General features: G+C 40.2%; 1 protein-coding gene across 1 annotated transcript in view; it reads right to left on the bottom strand.

Annotated features, from left to right (window-relative positions):
• The window catches only part of BRWD1 (bromodomain and WD repeat domain containing 1), a gene marked incomplete in the record, with an annotated part of 1309461 nt that overhangs the window by 339475 nt on the left and 950426 nt on the right, over positions 1-19560 (bottom strand). Inside the window, 2 exon segments of the mRNA XM_053705925.1 lie at positions 7376-7496; positions 9054-9209. Of these exon segments, the coding sequence (XP_053561900.1) occupies positions 7376-7496; positions 9054-9209 (277 nt within the window).

Raw genomic sequence — 19560 nt, 5'->3', positions numbered from 1 at the left:
TTAAATGTAAAGGAGGGTTCCTCCGCCGGAGATTTAGTAATAGAAGTCTCTGACTCCGAAAGTCAACCCTCTGAAGCCACATAGGTAAACTCACCCCGGATAGCTGGGATCCGATTGGAAATTAGATAAACCTAAACTGTGTTTAACCTTGATCTTCCGTTAAGGTAGGTAGGGCACTCAGGGCCCTGGACACTGCCGATTGTAACTGCAGGTAAAGGCCCCCTCCAGACGGTGAACTGAATGTGAAGCGGTTAGGGTAGAAAGAGTAGTAATCTCTCAGGTCACAGAATCCTGAGAGGTTGATGGCTCAGATGGACTAATAGCACTAGGGTTAATAGCAGACTTAACTCCCTTCTTAGACTTTAAAACATTACCCAGGCAATCGGAACAAAATTGAGCAGGCGGGCAAACCACGGCCTTCTCACAATATAAGCAGGTATTATTAATCACTACAGAAGGAGCGGAACCTTCGTATTATTAGAGTTCTCCATAGTAGGTATGTAATCCCACAGTAGAAAGAAATATATGATACAAAAATAAACGTTTTAAATATAGAAAGGCACCTTTACAAAACCAATGGCTGGAGCACTCACCACCTCCTAGACCCAGACAAGTTATCAAGAAACGCTTCTCAGGAGTGCTGTCTGCAGCAAAATCGTAAGGAAGTGAATGAAGCTGCACCCAGTCACATGGTGCGCAAGGCAGGACCTCCCCTGCTATGAAAAAGTGCATGAAGTTATTAGGAGCTGCGTAACTCACAAAGTGAAAAACAGAATTTATGCTTACCTGATAAATTACTTTCTCCAACGGTGTGTCCGGTCCACGGCGTCATCCTTACTTGTGGGATATTCTCTTCCCCAACAGGAAATGGCAAAGAGCCCAGCAAAGCTGGCCATATGATCCCTCCTAGGCTCCGCCTACCCCAGTCATTCGACCGACGTACAGGAGGAAATATGCATAGGAGAAACCATATGATACCGTGGTGACTGTAGTTAGAGAAAATAATTCATCAGACCTGATTAAAAAAACCAGGGCGGGCCGTGGACCGGACACACCGTTGGAGAAAGTAATTTATCAGGTAAGCATAAATTCTGTTTTCTCCAACATAGGTGTGTCCGGTCCACGGCGTCATCCTTACTTGTGGGAACCAATACCAAAGCTTTAGGACACGGATGAAGGGAGGGAGCAAATCAGGTCACCTAAATGGAAGGCACCACGGCTTGCAAAACCTTTCTCCCAAAAATAGCCTCCGAAGAAGCAAAAGTATCAAATTTGTAAAATTTGGCAAAAGTGTGCAGAGAAGACAAAGTCGCTGCCTTACATATCTGGTCAACAGAAGCCTCGTTCTTGAAGGCCCATGTGGAAGCCACAGCCCTAGTGGAGTGAGCCGTGATTCTTTTCACCAGGCTTAGTACGCAAAACCACCTTATCTGCATGGAACACCAGATAGGGTGGAGAACACTGCAGAGCAGATAACTCTGAAACTCTTCTAGCAGAAGAAATTGCAACCAAAAACAAAACTTTCCAAGATAATAACTTAATATCTACGGAATGTAAGGGTTCAAACGGAACCCCTTGAAGAACTGAAAGAACTAGATTGAGACTCCAGGGAGGAGTCAAAGGTCTGTAAACAGGCTTGATTCTAACCAGAGCCTGAACAAACGCCTGAACGTCTGGCACAGCTGCCAGCCTTTTGTGAAGTAAAACAGATAACGCAGAAATCTGTCCCTTCAGAGAACTTGCAGATAATCCCTTCTCCAAACCCTCTTGTAGAAAGGATAAAATCCTAGGAATTTTTATCTTGTTCCATGGGAATCCTTTAGATTCACACCAATAGATATATTTTTTCCATATCTTATGGTAAATCTTTCTAGTTACAGGCTTTCTAGCCTGAATAAGAGTATCTATTACAGAATCTGAAAACCCACGCTTTGATAAAATCAAGCGTTCAATCTCCAAGCAGTCAGTTGGAGAGAAACCAGATTCGGATGTTCGAATGGACCTTGAACAAGAAGGTCCTGTCTCAAAGGTAGCTTCCATGGTGGAGCCGATGACATATTCACCAGGTCTGCATACCAAGTCCTGCGTGGCCACGCAGGAGCTATCAAGATCACCGAAGCCCTCTCCTGGTTGATCCTGGCTATCAGCCTGGGAATGAGAGGAAACGGTGGGAAAACATAAGCTAGGTTGAAGGTCCAAGGTGCTACTAGTGCATCTACTAGAGTCGCCTTGGGATCCCTGGATCTGGACCCGTAACAAGGAACCTTGAAGTTCTGACGAGACGCCATCAGATCCATGTCTGGAATGCCCCATAATTGAGTTATTTGGGCAAAGATTTCCGGGTGGAGTGCCCACTCCCCCGGATGGAATGTCTGACGACTCAGAAAATCCGCTTCCCAATTTTCCACTCCTGGGATGTGGATTGCAGATAAGCGGCAGGAGTGATCCTCCGCCCATTGAATTATCTTGGTCACTTCCTCCATCGCCAGGGAACTCCTTGTTCCCCCCTGATGGTTGATATAAGCAACTGTCATGTTGTCTGATTGAAACCTTATGAATTTGGCCTTTGCTAGATGAGGCCAAGCTGTGAGAGCATTGAATATCGCTCTCAGTTCCAGAATGTTTATCGGGAGAAGAGATTCTTCCCGAAACCATAGACCCTGAGCTTTCAGGGGTTCCCAGACCGCGCCCCAGCCCACCAGACTGGCGTCGGTCGTGACAATGACCCACTCTGGTCTGCGGAAGCTCATTCCCTGTGACAGATTGTCCAGGATTAGCCACCAACGGAGTGAATCTCTGGTCCTTTGATCTACTTGAATCGTCGGAGACAAGTCTGTATAATCCCCATTCCACTGTCTGAGCATGCACAGTTGTAATGGTCTTAGATGAATTCGTGCAAAAGGAACTATGTCCATTGCTGCAACCATCAATCCTATTACTTCCATGCACTGCGCTATGGAAGGACGAAGAACAGAATGAAGAACTTGACAAGAGCTTAGAAGTTTTGATTTTCTGACCTCTGTCAGAAAAATTCTCATTTCTAAGGAGTCTATTATTGTTCCCAAGAAGGGAACTCTTGTTGACGGGGAAAGAGAACTTTTTTCTATGTTTACTTTCCATCCGTGAGATCTGAGAAAGGCTAGGACGATGTCCGTATGAGCCTTTGCCTTTGACAGAGACGACGCTTGAATCAGGATGTCGTCCAAGTACGGTACTACTGCAATGCCCCTTGGTCTTAGAACCGCTAAAAGGGACCCTAGTACCTTTGTGAAAATTCTCGGAGCAGTGGCTAACCCGAATGGAAGTGCCACAAACTGGTAATGCTTGTCCAGAAAAGCGAACCTTAGGAACTGATGATGTTCCTTGTGGATGGGAATATGGAGGTACGCATCCTTTAAATCCACCGTAGTCATGAATTGACCTTCCTGGATGGTAGGAAGGATCGTTCGAATGGTTTCCATTTTGAACGATGGAACCCTGAGAAATTTGTTTAGGATCTTGAGATCTAGAATTGGTCTGAACGTTCCCTCTTTTTTGGGAACTATGAACAGGTTGGAGTAAAACCCCATCCCTTGTTCTTTTATTGGAACTGGATGAATTACTCCCATCCTTAACAGGTCTTCTACACAATGTAAGAATGCCTGTCTTTTTATTTGGTTTGAAGATAATTGAGACCTGTGGAACCTTCCCCTTGGGGGTAGTTCCTTGAATTCCAGGAGATAACCTTGAGAAACTATTTCTAGTGCCCAAGGATCCTGAACATCTCTTGCCCAGGCCTGAGCAAAGAGAGAAAGTCTGCCCCCCACCAGATCCGGTCCCGGATCGGGGGCCATCCCTTCATGCTGTTTTGGTAGCAGTGGCAGGCTTCTTGGCCTGCTTACCCTTGTTCCAGCCTTGCATCGGTCTCCAGGCTGGTTTGGGTTGAGAAGTATTACCCTCTTGCTTAGAGGATGTAGAAGTAGAGGCTGGTCCGCTTCTGCGAAAGGGACGAAAATTAGGCTTATTTCTAGCCTTAAAAGACCTATCCTGAGGAAGGGCGTGGCCCTTTCCTCCGGTGATGTCTGAAATAATCTCTTTCAAATCAGGCCCAAACAGTGTTTTGCCCTTGAAAGGGATGTTAAGTAATTTTGTCTTGGAAGACACATCCGCTGACCAAGACTTCAGCCAGAGCGCTCTGCGCGCCACGATAGCAAACCCTGAATTTTTCGCCGCTAATCTCGCTAATTGCAAAGCGGCATCTAGAATAAAAGAGTTAGCCAATTTAAGTGCATGAACTCTGCCCATAATCTCCTCATACGAAGATTCTTTATCGAGCGACTTTTCTAGTTCTTCGAACCAGAAACACGCTGCCGTAGTGACAGGAACAATGCATGAAATTGGTTGAAGAAGGTAACCTTGCTGAACAAACATTTTTTTAAGCAAACCCTCTAATTTTTTATCCATAGGATCTTTAAAAGCACAACTATCTTCTATGGGAATAGTAGTGCGTTTGTTTAGAGTAGAGACCGCCCCCTCGACCTTAGGGACTGTCTGCCATAAGTTCTTTCTGGGGTCGACTATAGGAAATAATTTCTTAAATATAGGGGGAGGCACAAAAGGTATGCCGGGCCTTTCCCATTCCTTGTTTACTATATCCGCCACCCGCTTGGGTATAGGAAAAACATCGGGGGGCACCGGAACCTCTAGGAACTTATCCATCTTACATAATTTCTCTGGAATGACCAAATTGTCACAATCATCCAGAGTAGATAAAACCTCCTTAAGCAGTGCGCGGAGATGTTCTAATTTAAATTTAAATGTTACAACATCAGGTTCAGCTTGTTGAGAAATTTTCCCTGAATCTGAAATTTCTCCCTCAAACAAAACCTCCCTCCTGGCCCCTTCAGATTGGTGTGAGGGTATGTCAGAAGCGTTATCATCAGCGTCCTCTTGCTCTTCAGTGTTTAAAACAGAGCAATCGCGCTTTCTTTGATAAGTAGGCATTTTAGATAAAATATTTGCAATAGAATTATCCATAACAGCCGTTAATTGTTGCATAGTAATAAGTATTGGCACACTAGATGTACTTGGGGCCTCTTGTGTGGGCAAAACTGGTGTAGACACAGAAGGGGGTGATGCAGTACCATGCTTACTCCCCTCATCTGAAGAATCATCTTGGGCACTATTATTATCTGTGGCATCATTGTCCCTACTTTGTTTGGACACCATGTCACAATTATCACATATATTTAAATGGGGAGACACATTGGCTTTCATACATATAGAACATTGTTTATCTGATGGTTCAGACATGTTAAACAGGCTTAAACTTGTCAACAAAGCACAAAAAACGTTTTAAAATAAAACCGTTACTGTCACTTTAAATTTTAAACAGAACACACTTTATTACTGAATATGCGAAAAAGTATGAAGCAATTGTTCAAAATTCACCAAAATTTCACCACAGTGTCTTAAAGCCTTAAAAGTATTGTACACCAAATTTGAAAGCTTTAACCCTTAAAATAACGGAACCGGAGCCGTTTCTACATTTAACCCCTATACAGTCCCAGGAATCTGCTTTGCTGAGACCCAACCAAGCCCAGAGGGGAATACGATACCAAATGACGCCTTCTGTAAGCTTTTTCAGTGTATCTTAGCTCCTCACACATGCATCTGCATGCCTTGCCTTCCAAAAACAACTGCGCATTAGTGGCGCGAAAATGAGGCTCTGCCTAAAGAAAGGCCCCCATCTGAAAAAGGTGTTCATACAGTGCCTGCCGTTTTTTAACAACAATCCCCAAGATTATAATAATTATAAAGCGCTATAATCTGTCAAATATGCTTAGCAAGTAATCGTTTTAGCCCAGAAAAATGTCTACCAGTTTTTTAAGCCCTTATAAAGCCTTTATTCTCATACTTAATCTAAGAAAATGGCTTACCGGTCCCCATAGGGAAAATGACAGCCTTCCAGCATTACCAAGTCGTGTTAGAAATGTGGCCATCATACCTCAGGCAGAAAAGTCTGCCAACTGCTTCCCCCAACTGAAGTTACTTCATCTCAACAGTCCTGTGTGGAAACAGCAATCGATTTTAGTAACGTTTGCTAAAATCATCTTCCTCTCACAAACAGAAATCTTCTTCTTTTTTCTGTTTCAGAGTAAATAGTACATACCAGCACTATTTTAAAATAACAAACACTTGATTGAAGAATAAAAACTACATTTAAACACCAAAAAACTCTTAGCCATCTCCGTGGAGATGTTGCCTGTGCAACGGCAAAGAGAATGACTGGGGTAGGCGGAGCCTAGGAGGGATCATATGACCAGCTTTGCTGGGCTCTTTGCCATTTCCTGTTGGGGAAGAGAATATCCCACAAGTAAGGATGACGCCGTGGACCGGACACACCTATGTTGGAGAAATGAAACCTGTCTGTTCCAGCCAAAAGTACACAGTCTAAATGAACCCTGAAAACATTCTTCATAAAAGTTAAAGCAGTATATAAACTCCTCAATCTGTTCCCAATAAACTCCCACTGAGGAAATATTAACCCTTGATCCTATTGAGGTATAGAGAAGTCACACTGTGACCCTATATAAGGTGTCCCTGCTATATTAAAATAACACAGACTTACCCTCCAGGATCTGTACTGTAGAACAGATACAGCCTCTGAAGTGTGACAGCCTTGTAGCGATGCTCTGACAGGGACCTGAGTGTGGAAAAGCAAGCAGTGTAACTCGTTAACACTGATTGCTCAGGAGTTGTTAGACAGTCTGGATGGCGTCGCAGAAAAAAAATTCCCTGCATCTCCAGACTAACTTTCATCAATACTCTCACTGAGAGGTTTATATGATTACTTAAAACTCCAGTACTCTCTTGAAGGGAACACACCCGTTAAGGACTATACAAATCTTCTGACACTTCTCTGCCATCCTTCTCTAGTAACGAAAGGCAAATAATGACTGGGGGGATAGGGGAAGTGGGAGGGATATTTAAGCCTTTGGCTGGGGTGTCTTTGCCTCCTCCTGGTGGCCAGGTGTTGTATTTTCCAACAGTAAGGAATGAAGTCGTGGATTTTTGTGGAGGAAAGCTGGCAACTCTAGCAGCAACAAGTAACTTTTTTTTCTGATGTTAGCAAACTGCACAGCATTTCTATGCAGATTTTGCAGAGTAACTGCAGTTAAATATTGTTTGCAGAGCATGTATATGGGAAGAGAGAAGGAGAGAGAGAGAGTGTGAGAGAGAGAGAGAGAGAGAGAGAGAGAGAGAGGGTGAGAGAGTGAGGGTGAGAGGGAGACAAGTTGTCTTTAGCAATCTTGGCACCTTAAAAGTAAATAACTAATGGATTACTGCATAACTAGTTTCTTATAATAGCAACAAAACCTAAATATGTACAAACCTGTAAAAATGATTGACAAGCCTCATTCGTATTGTACTGAGATCTGTAGGATAAGCAACGACCATACAGTAGGTTGGGTAGACTTGCAAATTAACAGGAGCAGCAAAGGCAGAAGCGATACCTTTTAAAATAGAATAAAAAATAAAATATCATGGATTAAAAATAAGATTAATAAAGCTCTATATTTTGCAACATAAAGTATAAAAAGTAAATGTTATAAAAGGCTTCAAAATGTAAAAGAACCCCATTGCAATCTGTATAACCTCTATGTTTGATATTAGTCCACCTTAAAGGGACATTAAACCATTATCTTTTTTTCTTTCATGATTCAGATAGAGCGTGCAATTTTAAGCAACTTTCCAATTTACTTAAATTATCTAATTAGCTTCATTCTTTTGGTATCCTTTGTTAACAAAAACAAACCTAGTTAGGCCCATGAGCTGCTGTTTGGTGGCTGCACATATTTGTTATATATATATATATATATATATATATATATATATATATATATATATGTTATTGGCTCATTCCATATGCATTTCTGTTTAACAAAGGATATCAAGAGAATTAAGTAAATAAGATAATACAGGTAGAATACTCTTTATCCAAACTGCTTGGAACAGGAAAAGGGTTAGAATTCAGAATATTTGCATCTTTAAATGGGATATTTTGGAGAGGGGATGGAACTAAGTGTAAACAACGATATCTTATATCTTTTAGACAATATTTACATGTCAAATCCAGCGTGTACATGTAAGCTAAAAGTAGTTTTATATAATTTTTAATACTTTTGTATAAATACAGTACTGTAATTACAAAGGCAATATTTATATAGACTATATGCCATTCAGAACACAAAAAACACCAATGAAGACTAACTTTTACAGGCAGGGAAAAATAGTACCTTTTTTATAAATTCATTTAAAAAAAATATTAATTAAAAAGTTTGGATATCAGGATTGGATTTTGGAATTGTGGATTTGGACCTGTAAAAGTAAATTGTAGAGTTGTTTAAAATATTCTCTATTTAAATCATAAACAAACATTTTGGGGTTTCATGTCCCTTTAAGAAAGAGACATTTCCTCTATTCCAAACTGCTCTCACTTGTCTGTGATATGTGAGGAAAAAGACATTACTTTTTCATGAATTACTCATATTTTATCAGCTGCCAATGTGATCATCTAAAATCAAACAGTTAAAAAGTGGTATATCTTTTATAAAACACTTATGACAACACGAGTATATATGAATACTGAATTTACCATCTTAAGATACAATTTATTATTTGCATTAAAGGGCCATAATAATTGAAAAACGACATGATCTAATTCCTGTGAAAATGTGATTTTAAAAATAGCACCCCTGCACTACTGTGTGTTTAACCTATGCAAAGGGTTAAACACACAGTAGAAGTACCACTCGACCCACAGAGCACTGCTGGTCCCAAGCAAAAAAAGAGTCAATGATCCAATAAGCAGCGCTAGCTACATAGCTGAGCTGTGCAACTAACGCTGCTGATTGGATCAGCGGCGGTTTCCGCTCGGGACCCGCAGTATTTTGCAGGTCCCCAAGCAATATTTCTACTGTGTGTTTATTCCCTTTGTGGTGGTTAAAAACAAAGTAGTGCAGGGACCCTAATTCTAAAATTAATTTTCGACTATTCTCGCTCACAATTACCCAAGTTGAGAAGCTGATCGATTCCATTGATAATACGTTCACATTCTTCATCTTGGGTCCTGTTGCCCCACTCTCCTTGTAGAGGTTTGTACAACAAGTTATCAAGCTCATCTGGAGTCACTGAAACACTTGCTCCCAGTTCCTCAGGCTGAAGGACTGCCAATGAATAAAAAAAAAAAACAACACACCTGCTAACAATTTCAAATAATATCGCATAAGTTTACTATTGATGGACTAGTTCATGGAATATCTAAGTAACAGGAAATTAGAAATATTGGCAACAAGATTAAAATGGGATGTTTGAAAGTAAGTAGTATATTTAGAATCCCTGTTTTGTGAAGACATAAGAGCTCACGATTTTAAAACATTGGTATTGGTCCAGCGGCATCACGTAGGCCGGCAAGCTTTAGAAAGAAGGGATTCCAAAAAAACTGTCAAAGTAGGTGTAAAACTTGAAGGGTAATGATATTAACACAATAGTGCTAGAGTTTATAACAATATGAGAGTAAATAAACTATGAGTAAATAAACTAAGTATATTGAAGGTGATGTTATGACTAAGGGGCGTGTCCAGTCCCTGTATGGTGTATAACAAGAGGGATTAATCAGCTAGTGGGTATGCCTCTGACGAAGCGGGATTGGACCCTGAAACGCGCAAGGCCACGTCCACAAGACATAGCGTCTCCGTGTAAGAGTTATTGGTAACTTTGTAGTCTAAAACATTGAGTTTTTTAGTTTTGCATTATCATATTTTTTAAGAGTGGTAGAACACACTGAATTGTGAGTGTTGCGTATTTGCACTTGAAAACCGGGAGAGAAAACTGATTCCTTAGTGCAAGTGAATGCATCTGGGACGAATCAGCAGAATATCTGGATTGAGAGACCGCAGCCGTACCCTTGAGAGGATTCCTTATACAGCCCAGGACCATATGTTTGATGAATGATAGTAGCATACCTTGGCTCTTAACAGGGTGTTTTTTTTTAGTGTAAGTGTCTATTTGGCTTCTGCATTAAAAAAAATTTTTTTTCAACAAGCTTTATTAGCGAGATGAGAAAGAATATACAAATATTTAGGGTACAGCGCTTCATCCAATATTACATGATACATACAAATGTACATCTTGTCATGAGCATTTCGCGTATAGTAACAAATTCTGTTCAATCAGCAGTCAAAAGGAGGCAGTCTGACTATTTTAGTCAAATATAAAACTTGAGCTGATTAATGATAGAAACTATTATATCAGAATTATCTTCTTAGATTATACATATAAAACAAAGAAAAGTATTAAACAACGGGAACAGTTCAGCATAAAAGGTAATGTTTCACAGCTTACTTTTTACACACAGCTGTGGATTAGTTTCCACCCGATGTAGCAGTACCTCTCTTTCAAGAGGGGCAGGTCAAAGTAGAAAAGGCTCAGTAATTCCAGAAAAGGAAGGAGAAGAGGGGATTAGAGGAGGAATGAAGAGGTTAGGAGGGAGGAAAAAAAAAAAAAAAAAAAAAAGGGGGGAGGGCGATGGGCAGCGGGAGTGTATCAGTACCATGCCTCATTGGCTGTTCTTATTTTACAAAAGAATTATAATCCTCGCCCTTCCCATGTCAACAGCATCAGTTCATGTGTGCACAGTTTCCCTGTTTTGAGGTAAAGGTACCTCTCAAGTCTCAGAAGGTCAGCTATTTTATTTTTCCATTCCTGTACACTGGGGATAATCTGCTTTTTCCAATATAAGGGAATTAACCCTTTCGCTCCATTGAGCATCAACAAGAGGAGCAGGTACTTATCCTCACCTACTATCTTAGGTAATTGATGGTATAATAAGTAACAAGGATTGGGAGGAATGATAATACCGAGGACCCTACTCATCTCGGCCATAATGCCGCTCCAGTAAGGTTGTAACAATGGACATGTCCACCAGATGTGTAGAAGGGTACCTTCGCCACCGCATCCTCTCCAGCATCCCCCACTTGTTTGTGGATATATGTGTTTAAGTCTTTGGGGAGTCAGATACCACCTACTTAACAGTTTGTATTGTGTTTCTTGGACCCTAGCCGAGATGGAGGCTTTTAGTCCTGTCAAAAATCTTATTCCACTCCCTGTGACTTATCTCCAGGCCCAGATCATCTTGCCATGTCTTTGTATAAGCCGGGAGGGGATGTTCCTCTCCTAGCAACAATAGTTTATATAATTGTGAGATCAAGTGAGATGGGTGATGCGTCATTGTACATAGATTTTCAAAGGGGGTCTTACGCCTCGTTAATCAGGTCTCTCCTTATGGGTGTCAAAGAAGTTTCTGATCTGTGCTACTCTGAACCATGAAGTAAAAAATCCACTATCCCACTCCGCTAGTTCTGCCTGGGTCTTCAGTTTATCTTGATGAAGTATGTTGTAAATTGCTGAGTCAGCAAGGCTATAGACCTTGTTCAGGTGATAAGAGCTAGTTACAAATCCCAGATTGGGATTTTCTCTAATAGGGGTAATCGGCGAGCTCGGAGTGGAGATATAAGAGGCCTTTTTAATCAATCTATCCCAGCCCACAAAGACCTCATCCACCAAAGGATAGAGCTGGGCCACTGAGGGCCGTTGAGGGGGGGAAATCCACGCTAGAGCACCCACGTTACCTCTCTTCAAGATAGCATTATCGATCTGAATCCAGGCTTTTTGGGGAGAGTTCCGACACCATTCAACCAGTCTCTGGAGGGATATAGCCCTCTGACAGTCTTAAGTCTGGTACTCCCAGTCCACCTCCGTTTCGGGGTAGATATATTGTCCTCTTATTAATTCTCGGCCTCAGGTCTCTCCATATATACAGTTCTGATAATGATAATGGTCTGGATGAATCTGAATATGAAGATAAGCATCCTGTAAGTCTATTGTTGACATATAATGCCCTTGCAGAACAAAAGGCAGCATAGTCCTTATAGTCACTATTTTTAAAGTTGGCACTCTTACATAACTATTCAAAATTTTCAGATCCAGAACTGGCCTGAATGAATTTGAAATTTGAATGAATGAATAGATTTGAATAAAACCCCAGACTCTGTTCCTTAAACGGAACTGGTATAATAACCCCTGAATGCTCCAGGTCTGAAACACACTTCAGAAAAGCTTGAGCCTTTACTGGATTTACTGGGATGCATGAGAGAAAAAACCTTTTCACAGGAGGTCTTACTCTGAATCCTATTTGGTACCCTTGAGAGACAATACTCTGAATCCCATGATTTTGGACAAAATATGCCCAAATGTTTTGGAAGAATCTTAATCTGCCCCCTACCAGCTGAGCTGGAATGAGGGCCGCACCTTCATGCAGACTTGGGGGCTGGCTTTGATTTCTTAAATGGTTTGGATTTATTCCAACTTGATGAAGGTTTCCAATTGGAACCAGATTCTTTGGGGGAAGGATTGGGTTTCTGTTCCTTATTTTGTCGAAAGGAACGAAAGCGGTTAGAAGCTTTAGATTTACTCTTAGATCTTTTATCCTGAGGCAAACAAACTCCCTTCCCCCCAGTGACAGTTGAAATAATCGAATCCAACTGAGAACCAAACAACTTATTACCTTGAAAAGAAAGAGATGGTAATCTAGACAGATACCATGTCAGCATTCCAATATTTAAGCCACAAAGCTCTTCTAGCTAAAATAGCTAAAGACATAGATTTAACATCAATTTTGATGATATCAAAAATGGCATCACAAATAAAATGATTAGCATGTTGAAGCAAGCGAAAAATGCTAGACAAATCAGGATCCGTTTCCTGTTGTGCTAAACTTTCCAACCAAAAAGTTGATGCAGCTGCAACATCATCCATAGAAATGGCAGGCCTGAGGAGATGACCAGAATATAAATAAGCTTTCCTTAGATAAGATTCAAGTTTCCTATCTAAAGGGTCTTTAAAAGAAGTACTATCTTCCATAGGAATAGTAGTACGTTTAGCAAGAGTAGAAATAGCCCCATCAACTTTAGGGATCTTTTCCCAAAACGCCAATCTAACTGATGGCAAAGGATAAGATTTTTTAAACCTTGAAGAAGGAATAAATTCCATTCCTTACAAATCATAGCAGAAATAGCATCAGGAACTGAAAAAAAACCTCTGGATTAACCACAGGAGGTTTATAAACAGAATTTAAACGTTTACTAGTTTTAATATCAAGAGGAGTAGATTCCTCAATATCCAATGTAATCAATACTTCTTTAAACAAGGAACGAATATTCTCCATTTTAAATAAATAAGTAGATTTGTCAGTGCCAATATCTGAAGAAGGATCTTCTAAATCAGATAGATCCTTGTCAGAAGAGGATAATTCAGTATGTTGTTGGTCATTTGAAATTTCATCAACTTTATGAGAAGTTTTAAAAGACCTTTTAGGTTTATTAGAAGGTGGGATGGCAGACAAAGCCTTCTGAATCGCATCAGCTTAAAATCTTAAATTTACAGGTATATCTTGTACATTAGATGTTGAAGGAACAACAGGCATAGTACTATTACTGATGGACACATTCTCTGCATGTAAAAGCTTATCATGACAACTATTACATACCACAAATTTACAACAAATGTACTTACCTTTGGTAGAACTTATCAGGCAGCAGGGTTCCAACAGTGGTTTCTGAGACCGGATCAGATTGAGACATCTTGCAAATGTAAGAGAAAACAACATATAAAGCAAAATTACCGATTTCCTTATATGGCAGTTTCAGGAATGGGAAAAAAATGTAAACAGCATAGCCATCTAACATATAAAAAGGCAAGAGGCACATAGGAATGGGGTTTAAAATAATGAAATTATTTGGCGGCAAGTATGATGCACAACGTAAATCAACATCCGGAAATGACACAGTCGCGTCATTGACAATGCAACCTTGTGCAAGGAACTCAGCGTCAACTAAGACGCTGGAAATGCTGAATTTGCTTCATCGAACTTAACTTTGCGCCAAAAACATAATTTATGTAAGAACTTACCTGATAAATTCATTTCTTTCATATTAGCAAGAGTCCATGAGCTAGTGACGTATGGGATATACATTCCTACCAGGAGGGGCAAAGTTTCCCAAACCTCAAAATGCCTATAAATACACCCCTCACCACACCCACAAATCAGTTTAACGAATAGCCAAGAAGTGGGGTGATAAGAAAAAAGTGCGAAAGCATAAAAAATAAGGAATCGGAATAATTGTGCTTTATACAAAAAAATCATAACCACCACAAAAAAGGGTGGGCCTCATGGACTCTTGCTAATATGAAAGAAATGAATTTATCAGGTAAGTTCTTACATAAATTATGTTTTCTTTCATGTAATTAGCAAGAGTCCATGAGCTAGTGACGTATGGGATAATAAATACCCAAGATGTGGAACTTCCACGCAAGAGTCACTAGAGAGGGAGGGATAAAATAAAGACAGCCAATTCCGCTGAAAAATAATCCACACCCCAAAATAAAGTTTAAATCTTATAATGAAAAAAACTGAAATTATAAACAGAAGAATCAAACTGAAACAGCTGCCTGAAGTACTTTTCTACCAAAAACTGCTTCAGAAGAAGAAAACACATCAAAATGGTAGAATTTAGTAAAAGTATGCAAAGAAGACCAAGTGGCTGCTTTGCAAATCTGATCAACCGAAGCTTCATTCCTAAACACCCAGGAAGTAGAAACTGACCTAGTAGAATGAGCTGTAATCCTTTGAGGCGGAGTTTTACCCGACTCGACATGAGCATGATGAATCAAAGATTTTAACCAAGATGCCAAAGAAATGGCAGAGGCCTTCTGACCTTTCTTGGAACCGGAAAAGATAACAAATAGACTAGAAGTCTTTCGGAAATCTTTAGTAGCTTCAACATAATATTTCAAAGCTCTAACTACATCCAAAGAATGCAACGATCTTTCCTTAGAATTCTTAGGATTAGGATACAATGAAGGAACCACAATTTCTCTACTAATGTTGTTAGAGTTCACAACTTTAGGTAAAAATTTAAATAAAGTCCGCAACACCGCCTTATCCTGATGAAAAATCAGAAAAGGAGATTCACAAGAAAGAGCAGATAACTCTGAAACTCTTCTAGCAGAAGAGATGGCCAAAAGGAACAGAACTTTCCAAAAAAGTAATTTAATGTCCAGAGAATGCATAGGTTCAAACGGAGGAGCTTGTAAAGCCCCCAGAACCAAATTCAAACTCCAAGGAGGAGAGATTGGCTTAATGACAGGTTTTATACGAACCAAAGCCTGTACAAAACAATGAATATCAGGAAGATTAGCAATCTTTCTGTGAAACAACACAGAAAGAGCAGAAATTTGTCCTTTCAAAGAACTTGCAGACAAACCTTTATCCAGACCATCCTGAAGAAATTGTAAAATTCTAGGAATTCTAAAAGAATGCCAGGAAAATTGATGAGAAGAGCACCAAGAAATGTAAGTCTTCCAGACACGATAATATATCTTCCTAGATACAGATTTACGAGCCTGTAACATAGTATTAATTACGGAGTCAGAGAAACCTCTATGACTGAGAATCAAGCGTTCAATCTCCATACCTTTAAATTTAATGATTTGAGATCCTGATGGAAAAAAGGACCTTGAGATAGAAGGTCTGGTCTTAACGGAAGAGTCCAAGGTTGGCAAGTAGCCATCCGAACAAGATCCGCATACCAAAACCTGTGAGGCCATGCTGGAGCTACCAGCAGAACAAACGAACGCTCTTTTAGAATTTTGGAGATCACTCTTGGAAGAAGAACCAGAGCCGGAAAGATATAGGCAGGATGATACTTCCAAGGAAGTGACAATGCATCCACTGCCTCCGCCTGAGGATCCCTGGATCTGGACAGATACCTGGGAAGTTTCTTGTTTAGATGAGAAGCCATCAGATCTATTTCTGGAAGACCCCAGATTTGAACAATCTGAAGAAATACCTCTGGGTGAAGAGACCATTCGCCCGGATGTAACGTCTGGCGACTGAGATAATCTGCTTCCCAATTGTCTACACCTGGGATGTGAACCGCAGAAATTAGACAGGAGCTGGATTCCGCCCAAGCAAGTATCCGAGATACTTCTTTCATAGCCAGAGGACTGAGTCCCCACTTGATGATTGACATATGCCACGGTTGTGACATTGTCCGTCTGAAAACAAATGAACGATTCTCTCTTCAGAAGAGGCCACGACTGAAGAGCGCTGAAAATCGCACGGAGTTCCAAAATGTTGATGGGTAATCTCGCCTCCAGAGATTCCCAAACCCCCTGCGCTGTCAGAGACCCCCACACAGCTCCCCAACCTGTCAGACTCGCATCTGTTGAGATCACAGTCCAGGTTGGAAGAACAAAAGAAGCCCCCCGAACTAAACGATGGTGATCTGTCCACCACGTCAGAGTGTGTCGTACAATCGGATTTAAAGATATTAACTGTGATATCTTTGTATAATCCCTGCACCACTGGTTCAGCATACAAAGCTGAAGAGGTTGCATGTGAAAACGAGCAAAGGGGATCGCGTCCGATGCAGCAGTCATAAGACCTAGAATTTCCATGCATAAGGCTACCGAAGGGAATGATTGAGACTGAAGGTTTCGACAAGCTGAAACCAATTTCAGACGTCTCTTGTCCGTCAGAGACAAAGTCATGGACACTGAATCTATTTGGAAACCTAAAAAGGTTACCCTTGTCTGAGGAATCAATGAACTCTTTGGTAAATTGATCCTCCAACCTTGTTCTTGAAGAAATGACACAAGTCGATTTGTATGAAATTCTGCTAAATGTGAAGACTGAGCAAGTACCAAGATATCGTCCAAATAAGGAAATACCACAATACCCTGTTCTCTGATTACAGATAGCAGGGCACCGAGAACCTTTGAAAAAATCCTTGGAGCTGTTGCTAAGCCGAACGGCAGAGCCACAAATTGGTAATGCTTGTCTAGAAAAGAGAATCTCAGAAACTGAAAGTGATCTGGATGAATCGGAATATGCAGATATGCATCCTGTAAATCTATTGTGGACATAGAATGCCCTTGCTGAACAAAAGGCAGAATAGTCCTTATAGTTACCATTTTAAATGTTGGTATCCTTACGTAACGATTCAATATTTTTAAATCCAGAACTGTTCTGAAGGAATTCTCCTTCTTTGGTACAATGAATAGATTGGAGTAAAACCCCAGACCCTGTTCCAGAACTGGAACTGGCACAATTACTCCAGCCAACTCTAGATCTGAAACACATTTCAGAAATGCTTGAGCCTTCACTGGATTTATTGGAATGCGAGAAAGAAAAAATCTTCTTGCAGGAGGCCTTACCTTGAAACCTATTCTGTACCCTTGTGAAACAATGTTCTGAATCCAAAGACTGTGAATCGAATTGATCCAAATTTCTTTGAAAAATCGTAATCTGCCCCCTACCAGCTGTGCTGGAATGAGGGCCGCACCTTCATGTGGACTTGGGAGCTGGCTTTTGCTTTCTAAAAGGCTTGGATTTATTCCAGACTGGAGATGGTTTCCAAACAGAAACTGTTCCTTTAGGGGAAGGATCAGGCTTCTGTTCCTTATTCTGACGAAAGGAACGAAAACGATTAGCAGCCCTATATTTACCTTTAGATTTTTTATCCTGAGGTAAAAAAGTTCCTTTCCCCCCAGTAACAGTTGAAATAATAGAATCCAACTGGGAACCAAACAATTTATTACCTTGGAAAGAAAGGGAAAGCAAAGTTGACTTAGAAGACATATCTGCATTCCAAGTTTAAAGCCATAAAGCTCTTCTAGCTAAAAACATATACCCGACATCAACTCTAATGATATCAAAGATGGCATCACAAATAAAGTTATTAGCATGTTGAAGAAGTTTAACAATGCTATGAGTATTATGATCTGACACTTGTTGTGCCAAAGCCTCCAACCAAAAAGTGGAAGCTGCCGCAACATCAGCCAAAGAAATAGCAGGCCTAAGAAGATTACCTGAACATAAATAAGCTTTCCTTAGAAAGGAATCAATTTTCCTATCTAAAGGATCCTTAAAGGAAGTACTATCTGCCGTAGGAAAAGTAGTACGTTTAGCGAGAGTAGAGATAGCCCCATCAACTTTAGGGATTTTGTCCCAAAACTCTAATCTGTCAGATGGCACAGGATACAATTTCTTAAACCTTTTAGAAGGAGTAAATGAATTATCCAGATTATTCCATTCCCTAGAAATTACTTCAGAAATAGCACCAGGGACAGGAAAAACTCACGGAATAAATGTAGGAGGTTTAAAAACCGAATTTAAACGCTTAGTAGATTTAGTATCAAGAGGACTAGATTCCTCCATCTCTAATGCGATTAAAACTTCTTTAAGTAAAGAACGAATAAATTCCATTTTAAATAAATATGAAGATTTATCAGTGTCAAAATCTGAGACAGAATCCTCTGAACCAGAGAAATCATCATCAGAAACAGACAAATCAGAATGATGATGTTCATTTAAAAATTCATCTGAAAAACGTGAAGTTTTAAAAGACCTTTTACGTTTACTGGAAGGAGGAATAACAGACATAGCCTTCCTAATAGATTTAGAAACAAAATCTCTTATATTAACAGGAACATCCTGAGTATTAGATGTTGATGAAACAGGTAATGGTATATTACTAATGGAAATACTATCTGCATTAGCAAGTTTATCATGACATTCATCACAAACTACAGCCGGAGGGACAGTTACCACAAGTTTACAGCAGATACACTTAACTTTGGTGGAACCAGCATCAGGCAGCGTTTTTCCAGAAGTAGCTTCTGATCCAGGGTCAATCTGAGACATCTTGCAATATGTAAGAGAAAAAACAACATATAAAGCAAAATCTATCAAATTCCTTAAAAGGCAGTTTCAGGAATGGGAAAAAATGCCAATGAACAAGCCTCTAGCAACCAGAAGCAAATGAAAAATGAGACTTAAATAATGTGAGAAAAAAGATGGAGACAAAAATGCCGCCCACATTTTTTAGCGCCAAAAAAGCCGCCCACATTATTGGCGCCCAAATGCTTTCGGCGCCAAGAATGACGCCACATCCGGTGACGCCGACATTTTTGGCGCAAAACGTCAAAAAAATGACGCAAACACGAACAACTTCCGGCGACAAGTATGACGCCGGAAATGACAAAGAAATTTTTTGCGACAAAAAAGTCTGCGCCAAGAATGACGCAATAAAATGAAGCATTTTCAGCCCCCGCGAGCCTAACAGCCCACAGGGAAAAAAGTCAATTTTTAAGGTAAGAAAAAATGTTTTAATTCATATGCATTATCCCAAATAATGAAACTGACTGTCTGAAATAAGGAATATTGATCATCCTGAATCAAGGCAAATAAATGTTTAAACACATATATTTAGAACTTTATATAAAAGTGCCCAACCATAGCTTAGAGTGTCACAAAAAATAAGGCTTACTTACCCCAGGACACTCATCTACATGTAGTAGAAAGCAAAACCAGTACTGAAACGAGAATCAGTAGAGGTAATGGTATATAAAAGAGTATATCGTCGATCTGAAAAGGGAGGTAAGAGATGAATCTCT

This window comes from Bombina bombina, chromosome 3, assembly GCF_027579735.1.
Source record: "Bombina bombina isolate aBomBom1 chromosome 3, aBomBom1.pri, whole genome shotgun sequence".
Taxonomy (NCBI): Eukaryota; Metazoa; Chordata; class Amphibia; order Anura; family Bombinatoridae; genus Bombina; species Bombina bombina.
This window is presented reverse-complemented; position numbering and strand designations above follow the sequence as displayed.